At 40.2% G+C, this 12,365-nt stretch overlaps 1 protein-coding gene across 2 annotated transcripts; it reads right to left on the bottom strand.

The window, feature by feature from the left end:
• Window positions 1-739: 739 nt before the first annotated feature.
• GHITM (growth hormone inducible transmembrane protein) lies at window positions 740-11,936 on the bottom strand. 2 transcript variants are annotated; one of them, XM_084290307.1, is made up of 9 exons: window positions 11,811-11,936; window positions 10,335-10,486; window positions 8,728-8,827; window positions 7,432-7,543; window positions 6,169-6,310; window positions 4,967-5,075; window positions 3,690-3,878; window positions 2,973-3,144; window positions 740-2,137 (listed from the first exon to the last, which is right to left on the bottom strand). In XM_084290307.1, exons 2-9 carry the CDS (start codon window positions 10,461-10,463, stop codon window positions 2,050-2,052), a joined length of 1,041 nt encoding a protein of 346 aa, XP_084146433.1. In that variant the 5' UTR covers window positions 10,464-10,486; window positions 11,811-11,936; the 3' UTR covers window positions 740-2,049. The 2 variants fall into 2 exon arrangements, with proteins under 2 accessions (XP_084146433.1, XP_084146434.1); XM_084290308.1 differs by lacking the exon at window positions 11,811-11,936 and adding an exon at window positions 11,366-11,493.
• Between the last annotated feature and the right edge of the window lie 429 nt (window positions 11,937-12,365).

Below are 12,365 nucleotides of genomic sequence, written 5' to 3' on the forward strand. Positions count from 1 at the left end.
GGAGTCCAATGTCAAATTGCATCTTCCCACAAGACTCAATGCAAATGAGAGTGTTCATGATTCAGCACTTTTTTTTTGTTGTTAAGCTTTTCGACTTTCCTGTTGTAGTGTTGTGTTCTACACCTTACTGTTTCAAACCATCCACGATCCCCCTTGTGGTTCATAATCAATCTCTAAAGCTTTGTCCCCTGAATCAAAAAACAAACAAACCCCAAAACAGCTTGGCTTGTGTTCTTTAGTTACAGGCACAAATATTACTTTTTTAGTTTTGTTATAAGGCAGATTCCCTAGAATCTCTTCCTGTAGATTACAGTATTTGATGACAACTATACTGCTACGTATAGTTACTCTAAATCAGTTTACACATACCACTGTGTATGAAATTACTTGAAAAGACCAAGATCCTATAAACTTACCTACAACGTGATGTGATCCTGAAATTTCTACCTTCTCGAAGTACTAAAAGCTTTCCTTCATTTAAAATAGTGCCATGAGCTCGTTTGTGCTGTATGACCTTTGGTCACAACGGATTTTGTGCAACAAGTCTCTTCACAGTCCACTGTTTTTCCCTGTGACTGAAGAAACTAAAAATACTGCAGTAAACAGAAAAAAGCAGTACTGGCTGTATTCCATAGCCAACAGGACACACCAGAAGGATCACTTGAAGCAAGTGTAGATCAGCATCTTCCATCGGGGAAACATCCATAAAAGATGGCAACCAGTGAAACTGGAAAACATCTTTGGGGATTTTTTTAAATTTTTATTTTGTAAAACAGAGGATTCTCTTACAAAGGAATTTGTAGCCAAAAAAATACAGTACTCTTAACTGAGTTACTGTGAAGTTAGTTAAATTATATTAACACATGAGAAGTAAGAGCAATCAACTTGTGAGGCTAGAATTTTATTTTTTCCCAGAATACATAAACATAGCATATTCACCGGAAAAATGGAAGTCCGAGTTGTTGGTATTAGCTCAAACTTTTTTGTGCCCAAGAACTTGCCCCATCTTCCAACATAACGTGATGTACTTCAGCAAGCATGCATGTCTTAATGTTAAATCAATTCCACCTATTGGAACATTTCTTTTCAACTGTACTAAACACACCAATTTGGAAAAGTTAGAGGCAGACTACAGCATATATCAAAATGGTAAATTGATACTTGGCTTTACAGCAAGCAGTCCTCAATTCCTTTTTAGTGTCAACTGTACAAGCTTGTGAGAGGAGATGAACAGTGGAAAATGTTCTGAAGAATGGTGCTTCATCTGCAATACTGAAATTTAGTCACTGGAAGAAAGACACACCTCTATCATTATTCAACAATTTGATAAATCTAGTATCAAAAGAGCCTAGCTGTTGTTATATCCACTTAACATTAAAACAGTGGAAAGCAGACATGGAGTTTTCATGTGCCCCAGAAGGAGACCACAGTTTTTACATGGGACAGGCGTCACAGGTTCCTCATATTGCCTTCTGTATGTTGGTGGACTGGGTGGGTGAGGTGACCAATGTCTTTCTGAAAATTGCTCAAACCTTTCTGAAATTTCTGCCTAAGCAGCAAAATACGTTGTCACATTCAATACCACATCCAACTTATTCAGTTCTTCTTAATATGCAAATAAAATGATGTCTACAACTTAACTGAAAACTGTTGCATCTGAACAGCATTTCCTGAAGTAGCTTGCGTCCTTATCTGCACATAGGATACCCGTTTACAGAAATTATTTACTTTACTACGTACTTACAGTAGAAAAAGAAAGCAAAAGTTGAACTGCTGTCAAACCCATTAAGAATATCGACTATTTTACTCATATATATTTAAAATAATTTACTCTCCCCAAATAATGTACAATTTCAAGCAGTCCACATTGTTGGAAGGTGTTTGATGAAACACTATTAAGTTTGAATCACATTGCACTTAAACAATATGCTGAAATGCTTTAAACTTCTGACCTGCAGCAAAAGTGCTTGTAATCATAAGTTTTTATTTAGTATATGCACTAGGTAGACAACCTAGAACTCCTGGCTGTCAGCTGCGAAGAGTCTTGCTTTACTTCCTACGGCCACCTCCACCACCAGCAAGCATGGTAGCCACCCGAATGAAGATGTTCAGTGTATCTGTGTAGATACCCATGCACCTAGGAAAGAAGAAATGAAAGTTAATCTTGTTGAACATAAAAAGTATTATTTTGCACTTCATACCATTTACTTCTAAAAAAAGCATCCATCAAGGGTCTCTAACAAAACTCTACTCTACCATGTCCTCTACCCTAGTTAAGTAGAAACACCCCTTTATTTTTTTGTACCATCTCTGCCAGCAGCATCTATTTGCAAAAAATCTTAACGGAGACTATGCTTTTCTTATAGGAGACCTCTATTTCTATGCTTTATCATCAATTATTTGTCTCCATGAATTTAGAAGACAACTAGTGTTCTATTTTACTGACAGAAGGCCAGATGCAAGGAGATAAACAATTCACCTAAGATCAGATACAGTACAACAGGTACAGTAAGGCAGTTACTTGTTCATCAGACTTGCTCTTTAGTGAGGGTCAATTAATCCATCTTTCCGTATCACATTTGTTTTTCTTATTTAGAGTGATAAAGACCAGTAAATATTAAGCAACTTCAGAAGAGTTAACATACTTCATCTCAGCTGATACTGAGAGGTATTTTCAGAGAACAACTGTAAATCCTCTCAACAATGCTGCAGAAAACAAGTGCTTTTTAGGAAGCCAGTATTACTGGACATGACACCACATTTTCAATCCTGTCTCTCTCATTTCAGTCAGATACTTTCAGTTTTAACTCCACTAGTTTTTTTCACATTATGTTCCTAAACCCTATGATTTCTTCCATTTGATAGCGACACACTTTTGAATAGTAAACAAAGGTCTGGCTCTTTATGGTAAGACATACTGCCATACAGCTCAAAGCTGATTCTTGCACATACAGTGAGATTGGAATACTTACGCATTGATTGGGTCATACTTTGTCACTCCGTAATAGGGAAGAGTCTCTGCACGCTTGATGACATGCTGTGTATCGTACAGCAGAAACATGCCAAAGAGTACCAATCCACCATACACAGCTACTGAATACAAGCCAGCCCCAAAAGCAGAAGTAGGAGGCAAGAACATGGACCCTGGAGAAGAACATAAAATAGCCTTGATGAAAGCTACTGTATTTGCTACTCTGAGTAATGTTAAACTTCAACTCCTTTAGCACGTGTTTTTCAGTAACTATTCAATTCTCAATTTACAGTGCATTTTTGATTCAAGGAACTTTAATGCACCAACAGAAGATGTCTCATAGAAGCCAACACAGTAATTTTGAACACCCTAAGGAATCGTGCATACTTTTCTTCACATGAAAGTACTCGTGTTCCTAGGACTTTCATACAAGAATGCCCTGAAACATAAAAGGGAAAAGAACAAGTGAATCAGAAGCTAGGGTAACATTTACTGTTCTCCTGATTCACTGCCAGTAGTTAATCAATAGAAACCATTACTGTCAACCATTCATCAAATTAACACTTGCCAGAATCATAAATTCACTTTCTGTCTTCAAGAAGCGTAATGGAGTTATCTTCTCCTATGAACTGACAGGCTAGCCTGTAACTAAAAGTGAGCTTCCCATCCTAGCAGTGTAAGTTTATAAGCTACTCTGACAGTTAAAATAATACTTTACCAATTGAAGAGGCCAGAACAAAGCCTAAGCCTATTCCAAGTGGTCCTCCCATGTTCAGAAATTTTTCACTTGGAGCACACATGGCCACAGTTGAGAGCCCTCCAACAATTCCAGCTGTGTACCAGGCAGCTCTGATCAGCAGAGGACCACCCAAGAAGGCTAGTGGCGCCACCACCGCACCCATGACACCTAGCCAAAGGAACACAAAACCAGTAAGGTTTGGAACAGCTCTGGTAAAGACACCACCTGCCAAAACAATGTTTCAAGTCATGACTCAAACTAATCCACTTAACATGACAGAACACCAGCACACACACTTGCCAATTTATCGCACTACCTTCTAGATAGGTGCACAATCTTAAATTCAGCGACCTACTTTCCTCTAGTTTTGGAGAGTACTTCAGCGAGCTTGTCTTTGGAAGAAAGCTTAACAGCAAACAACATACTGATCTCTTCAAAAACAGCTGTTAAGAGACACTTTGAATGGACTAATCAACTACAAAATAGCCATAGGAATGCTCAAAACTGAAGGTCAGGACAGATTTTTGCAGTAAGAATTAGTCCAGCAATTAAGTCAGACTTTTTGCTAGTCTTGCATGAAACCTATACCTGTTTTGTTAATGTCATACTAGATCAATAACACATCACTGAAATAAATTCAACTTCTTAACAGAAACTTTAATTGTACTCTGTAAATTCATTATAAAGTAATTGTACTCTAGAACTAATTTACTTCAGCTCTAGAGTACAATTCTACTAGAGATCTAGTACAGTTTCCATGCCTAACATGTCTGTCTAATTATTATTTGAAGTATGCAACATCAGTAAGACACCGATCTGTTTCTTGCAAACCCATCTTTGGTTTACAAACCTGACGGGAATGTGTATCTAAGAAGCTGTTATTTAATACTAGAACTGTATTTTTCTGATCAGTTTCCAAATATCTTCATATCCTGTACAGATGAATTTCAGTAAGTGTAGGCAACAGTGCTTATACAAGCTATAGTGCCAGAAAGCAGTCACAAAACCAAAGCAGGTATTAATAAATCAGTTCTATCCAACACGTACCTCAATTTCTACTTGAACATGACTTTTACAAGAGTATGAGAAATTATAGGTACATTAAGGACACTTAAGAAATCCCAGTGGTCTCTGAAAAATCTCAAGTCTCCAGCAGCAGAACATAGTAATTTATTATAGTATCAACAGTTTTCTTCAAGTAAGAATGCGGTCACACAGGAACATACTATTTTATAATGAAGACTATAGCCACATACCTGAATGCATCATCCAAGCAAGATGTTTAGCTGCTGGACTATTTTCATAGGATATGGACCTGACCAACATTCCAGCACCAATCATAGCAGCAAAAGTTGCACCTATTGCCTGTAAGAACAGCAGTAAGAGAGCTCAAGTTGGCTTAAGAATGTATGATCGCCATTCTACCACATGATTTGTTGAACCTCCTAGTCTCAAAGTCAATAAACTGCTCTTTCTGGAATTATGCTAAGTCATAATTTGAACATTTGTCAATTTCTTGACTGTTCTAGTAAAAGATATTAAAATCTTTGCAGATTCTAACTTGCAGTAATTTCCATTTTACTTACACCAAGTCTGCTAGAAATCCAAGTTTAGTGAGAGATGGCAAGAATCTCTTACTCGTGTAAGGAAAACATACAGTTCCTCCATTTAATCCCATTTTCATGAAAGTACCTGCAAGACTAGCTTTATTTTTTTTCCTTGTACATTTCTCCACCCAAAGCCAGTATTCAGTTCACATGCTTTTACTATCGCCTTTTAAAACCTCATTGCCTCCTCTTACTTTTCATTCTGAAAAAAACACGCAGCAGCTAGCCAACTGATTAGAGAAACATACAACTTCGGTTTACTACCAAGGGAGCATAATTAATTTGATCTCTGTAAAGCTGTGTAGAGGTTAGCATTTAACTATTACTATTCTGCTACACTTAGCACACCAAATATGTAGGAAACAGAGATTCTGTTAGCAGTTTGCCTGGATGATTTGCCTACCAGTATCACTTTGGCCTTGGCAAACAAGAGCTTTGGAGGAGTTACACAAAACAGCACAGGGAGGAGTACAAATGCGTAAGAAACTAATTCCATTTTTAGAAAGCTACAGAAATAGTATCGCTAACCTCAAATGGCCACTTGCAACAGGTTCATATTTACATGTAGCTGGTCAGCAGAGCACAGCATTTTATGTTATGTATGCAGTTTGTCAAAAACACGCTACTGATGAGGTACAGAAGGTGCACATCAGCATGCAATTAGATGCATCGAATTATAAAACACAAAATATCATTAGGGAACATCTGTGATCTTTAAAGATAAGGACAAGAGCATAAGCAAAGTTCCACCTTCCTTTTCACAAAACAGTTTACTTCTAGCATTTTTGTTATCAACCACAACATTTAGGGTCATTTCTCAGTGAATTTTTTTTTATATAACGTGAGCTTACCAGCCAAGAGCCTTTTGTCATAAGGCTCATGAGTGCCGGAGATCTGCTTACTGCAACAGCTGACATTGCTGTCAAGCCAATGCTTCCCGCAAAGTACATGTAAGTAGAGTGAATTCTGTCTTTCACATACTGTGGCCAAATACTGAAAAAAAAAAGTAGTTGTACATATCTATGCAGTTATCGACACCAGAATGAAGACCAATTAAAAAAAAAGCACATCCAAGCTGTTAAATATATTCATAGTTATGGATAAAAGTGAAGTATCATAAAATTGTGTGGTTTAGCAACTTGTATCATGAGTTCAGCTTACAACAGGAGTCTGAACTTTTAGATCTTCCCCCACTACATGCAGATATTATGTAACAATTCTAGCAACACTGTGATTTACAAAGAATGCTAATCATAGTTCAATTCTGAGGAGAAAGTATACACAGGAGGAAGCTTACATGCGAAATAATATCTTTTTTTTCTAAATATGGAGAAGTATAGAGTCGTGTATACACACAACAAATGAGTGCAAAGAAAATTGTCTATAGATTATGTACTGGGCAGTAAGCAGCCTGCAGAGCAGCTTACAGAATGCTGAGTCACTGTGTGCACATTTATCTGGTATCACAAGCCAGGCATGTCATTTGGAGAGCTCTAACAATAGCCGCAGAACTGGACACAAATGAGAGCTCCTCAGTACAATGAACACATTTGTATTTGGAAGTGACTAATAGTAGAGTAAGCAAATCAAGACATTGCCAGCATCACTTTCTCCCACACCTATGCTTACCAGTAACTGACTTAAGTCTACATAACTAGATGCTGTCATCAGCGAGGCTTTGTTGTGCAAAAGTTTAAGAGTTTAAACCAACATAAGTAGAGTATTCAAAGGAAACTCCTTAATACAGTGTTCTGTAAGGAAATGTGTAAAAGTTTAATGAATAATCTCAGAGGAACACAAGGCAAAGTGGTCTTAACAATTGTTTTACTCTTCATAATTTATGAATTATTTGCATGTGGCACACCTCCAGTTTCAAATTTAGCTAAACAAAGGAATTCACATAAATCAGTATCTATTTAAATCTGAGTTATTTAAATTTTCCTTTCAGTTATATACTTTAAAATCCTGCACAGCCAGAAGCAAAGGCTTTCTGTCCAGAGATTACGAAAGGTAAACTACATGCATATTAGGAGATACTAGCTAAAGAAGGGGCAGAAAAAAAGAGGGAGATCCACTTCCAAGTGCTCTTTACTTAAATAAGCTCTCTTACTCACACGGCTTTTTCAATAGCTCCAATCTCACTGGACATGCCCATTCCATAGTAACAGAGGGCCCCCAGGCCAACAGCAGCCCCTCCAGCAACAATGAATTTTCCCAGACGATCAACTGTATGAAGAAAAATCATGCTCTCATGAATGCTTTTCTTGGACTGTTAAAAGCATTCTCACATGGCTTTGTTTTTATCTGTAATACCTGATCCATATTAGGTTTATTAAAGCTCCGCTTAACTTTGAAAGTCAATGTGTAACCATTTCTGAGATAGCTATGCACAGAACGCTCCAGATTAAGCTTACCAACACCATACAGTTTCATAAAACAGAGTAGGAATTGAGATCAGCTAGTATCATGGCAAGTTTATTGGCCTTTATTACACTAAGAGCTGGGAATTCTAACACAAAGGCCAGTTAACAAGTCCTCTGACATAAGATATTGTTTCCTTTCCCGTCATTCATCTACCTTTAACATTTGCTCAGTCAAGTCTTCAGCATTAGATTAGACCACGTCAGTTTCAGATGCGACTTACAAAGCTCACAGGCAACAAGGCATGATTTACCATCAGTTTCTACTGTCTGATTTTTAGACATACTACTTCTGTGTCACAATACACAGAAAAGTATTTATCAGCTGAAACCAAATGCTGTCACTTGTGCACTTCTTTGTGTACATTCTTCCTCAGTGTGCTATAGCCATGGTATTCTTTTCTCAATCTATGTATGTTCTACTAACCAATTCAGTCCTGCTAACATCCATTTACAAGTCTTGCTGAACTACTAATACCAATCACTTTGTGACCTGCTGAGAAAAAGCTCTGATTCACACTAAATGGACCAGCAAGCATAGTACACCAATACCTTACATGCCTACAGCACCCTAGGCCTTTTTCTTTCTTTTTTTCCCCCCTTATTTGGCAAACTCCACACAGAGCAGAATACTTCCTTGAAACAGCATAAGAAGTAGTTGGAGCAAAGTGTTAGCATTATTTTAAAGACACCTGTAACCAAGGAAGTACTAGTCTCCATTAAGAAGCAGCCAAGTTTGATTTTATAGTTCCTGATAGCACTTCAAAGCAGAGATAACAACAAATGTCTTGTGAGAAACTGTGAGGTATTTCCAGCTTTGAACATTACAGAGAAAGACAAGCAGAGTAACTGTCTCCAAATTGCTAGTAAATTTAAAATACTAAGCAATGTTTTCAGTCTCCTTAGTGGTTTGAAGGAAACCATCTTCTTCAAGGAAGTTTTAAGATAAGCTTCAAAAGATTGGGAGTATATGAAGCAGAGCTACCCTACCTTTAAGCACAGTTTCTGCAGATGGCTCAAATGCTGCTTCTTTAATTTCCTGGCCAATTTTCCCACGCCTTACACCGGTTCTTACTCTAGTGGCATAACACTGTTAGATTCAAAGGTAAAATAAGACAGATTCAATGAAATAAAACAGGAGACATTCTTTATGATGAACTGTATTGACAAATTAATAACAATCCATTTTTGAGAGAAAGCAATTTGCTTTTAACACACCAAAGCACTGCCATTTACTTGCTACACCTGCTATTGCTAGTTAATTTATTTGTGCTTCCCTCCCAAGTACATGAAACAACAACGTTCAGAGAAAAACAACTGAATATTAAAGTTCAGGAAACTGTAAGAGACATTTACAGACAGCAGTATAGAACCAATGCAGAAGTTGAAGTTAACAGTTCTGCTAAAAAAAAAAGTTTAATGTTTGCATTTCTATTCTACTCCCACTGTATTAAGCAAGGCCATAAGGCTTTATTTTACTTTTCATGTAAAAACATACTCTTTATTTACCTAACTTTATGTTAAAAAAAAAATAACACAACATTCCTGCCCACTGAATTTGGGAGAGCAGTGTGAATTCACTTTTGTATCTAACCTTGATTTCAAGAACAAACGTCGAATGAAGGCTGATAAACTAAAGATCTATGGCTAACAAGCTCCAAGCAAATAAGGCACGTTGCTCTACTGAACCCTTCACAATCTGCAAGAGGTATAAGAACTCCTACTTTAAGTTCAGAAACTGCTTTTGAAGTCAACCATTTGCTCAGAAATTTCTATATTATTATATGGGCACTTGACCAAGGGATTGCTCAAAGTAGCAAGTTTGTTTTAATACTAAAAATTGAGATCTACAAGCATTACTACAAGCATTAGCTGATCGAGCAATAAAATCCAGGAAGTCTACCAAAGCATTTCAGGCAGTTTTTTTTTCCCCCACCTAACAACATCTAACTCCACCATTATAATTATGTAGCATTCCTCACAAAGCAAAAAACCAAAACACAAACAAAACCACCAAAAAAATCAGAACCCCACCAAAACAAACAAGCAAAAAAATCACAGCCTGCAATTTAGGGTGCTTAAAAGAGTTTTCTATGCATAAGATGAAAACAGAAAGGAGACTCAACTACCTTCTCTCCATGAAGTCTTTGGATAATGACAGTTCAGTTTTGAAACTGCCAGTAAGACTCTGGATAGTCCTGCTAGATTTCAAGAATTACTCTGGCCTGGGCAACGGCTCTAAAGACATACTGAGACTACTGTTTTTGAAAATAAATTTTGCATTTAACTTAACATTTAAGATGGAAAAATACTAGCAAACAAGGACCTAGGAAGAGGTAGAACTTTTGCTCTCCCCACCTTGCATAATAAGGCTTGCCCAATGCTAATTACCTGCTTCAGGTTCTTTTTGCTAATAATTTAAATGGAAAATATTACTTCAATTACTTTTAAGCATTCTGTTTATGATTATTGTTATTCCTTCACTAAGTAACAGTAGCTTTCTCAAACAAGCCAAAGGTTTAGGAGTGTTCAAAACAGGTACTCCATGCCAAGCAATTCTCTTGGCAAAACACTCAGCCCCTTGACATCTACCTTACCTGGTTAGGCTGCCACAGCTGGTACGCTTTTATACTGGAATTCCTCAATGCTGGGGAAGCCTGAGTAATGGTGGGGCGCAACGCCTGGCATGGTAACATCCTCAGGCACACCAGCCTTGCAGCCAACATGGTTGCTTAGTTTAACAGCTTTCCTGCAAGTGCACAAGAAAATGTGTTTTAGTTTTGTTACAAGGTTTTCACACAAAAACCATATATTTACTGCTTATTCTCAACTACTCTACGCCATATAATAGTAATATATAATTAGAGATCCTGATTCTTGAGTACTGTAATGAGAACTAGAACATTCTTAACCAGAATTTAACTGTTATTCCATCCGTATTTGTTTTCCATTTCTGTTGGTTATCTTCTGCAACAAGGTGCTTACCAAAAACCAGAAAAACACATTAAATTTCTTACACAGAAGTTATCACCAAGAGCCTTTACGTATTTATGTTTGAATTATCTCAACTAATTTTTATTTTGAAAAGCATTGCGTGAGCATTCTTCCTTCAAAGAGCGTAAGATCTTCCAAACTCTACATAAACTTCAGTCAGGTATAACACCAAATGACTAAACAGTGTAATGCACGTGATGGAAAAAGCTTTAGGAAAGGTTGTTTCCTTTTAAGTTGCTCTTTTGATGAATTAAATATCTTTATAGAGTCAGATTTCAGTCAAGGTCACACCCAGCACAGGAGCTCAGGTTACTCCGTAGCAGCTCTGAGCAGAAGGCCCTGAGCAGAAGGCCCTGACGTAACTCATGCAGCTATCACCAGCGTGCGGGCACAGCAGCCTACAGGCTCCCCAGGCCGTGTAACACGGCACCTTTACCCTATTTCCACGAGTACTGCGTGTCACATGCAAGGGGCTGGAAGCCCTTCCTGCTCCAGCTACTCCGTGACTTCGCGCAGTTCTGATGTAACCAGACGCGCCGATTCCCAGCGCTTTTCTCGAAGAACCCTTCCTAACGCAGGCATACATTGCCAAGCGCAACTTGCGTGCTCTAAATAACAAACGTCAATCACGCACCAGAAACGAGTGCCCGCGCTGCTGGAAATTTAACGCTAAGAACGGAAAAACGAAGGCAGAAACCAGCCTCGCTGCTAGGAAGCGTCGGCGGTGGGCCCGGCTGGGACAGCCCACTCGTGCGGCCGACACTCCGCCTCCTGCCCCACCCCCTCCGCGCCCGCCGCGTAACGCATTTCCCAGAGCCTGCGGTGCGCTCTCTGTTTGTGAAGCTACCGCTTGAAGCGAGCCGCCTCTAGCGCGAGGGGCAGGAACGCGGCAGCGCAGAGCTCAACAGGCGGCACGGCCCCGGCCCGGCCCCCAGACCCCCAGGCTCTCGCCCCGCGGGGCAGCCGGCCCGAGGCGGGCCAGAGGCGGTCTCTGGGAGTCAGGAGCTCCCGGTCCCGGTCCCGGTCCCGGTCCCGGTCCCGCCGCGGTGCCCCCGAGGCCGCCCGCCCCCATCCCACACCTGCGTAACCGCCCCGCTCCGCGCCGCGCCGCCAGCACAATGACGCAACGCCGGCCCGCGCGCCCACGCCGACTGGCTGGCTCAGCCCACGTGACTCCAGAGCACGCACGCACCGTTGGCTCCGGGAGGCGGGGGAGGTGTGACGTCACGCAGTCCACAGGACGCCGGGAAGCCATCTTTAACGCGGGCAGAGAAACTTCTGGAAGCTGCCTCCAGTGGAGACCCTGTTGAGGGCGGCGCCATTTTGTGGGCGTCGCCATTTTGAGGGCGGCGCCATTTTGAGGGCGGCACCATTTTGAGGGCGGACCCCGCCCCGCAGCGCCTCACGGAGCCTGGGGTTCCGGGAGCCGTCTCCGCCCGGGTGCTCCCCACGGGCAGCGCTCCCGGCGCCGCTGGCCCCGGCAGGTGCCGCCGTGTGCCGGCAGAGGGCGTCAGCTCTGTGAAAATAAACGAGTGAGAAATTTGAGAAATTATATTAGAGAAATCAAAGAATCGTAAAGGTTGGGAAAGCCCTCCAAGACCATCTGGTCCAACCAGCACTGTACCACCAGTGTC

The sequence above is a fragment of the Netta rufina genome (assembly GCF_964035555.1).
Source record: "Netta rufina genome assembly, chromosome: 7".
Classification (NCBI taxonomy): Eukaryota; Metazoa; Chordata; class Aves; order Anseriformes; family Anatidae; genus Netta; species Netta rufina.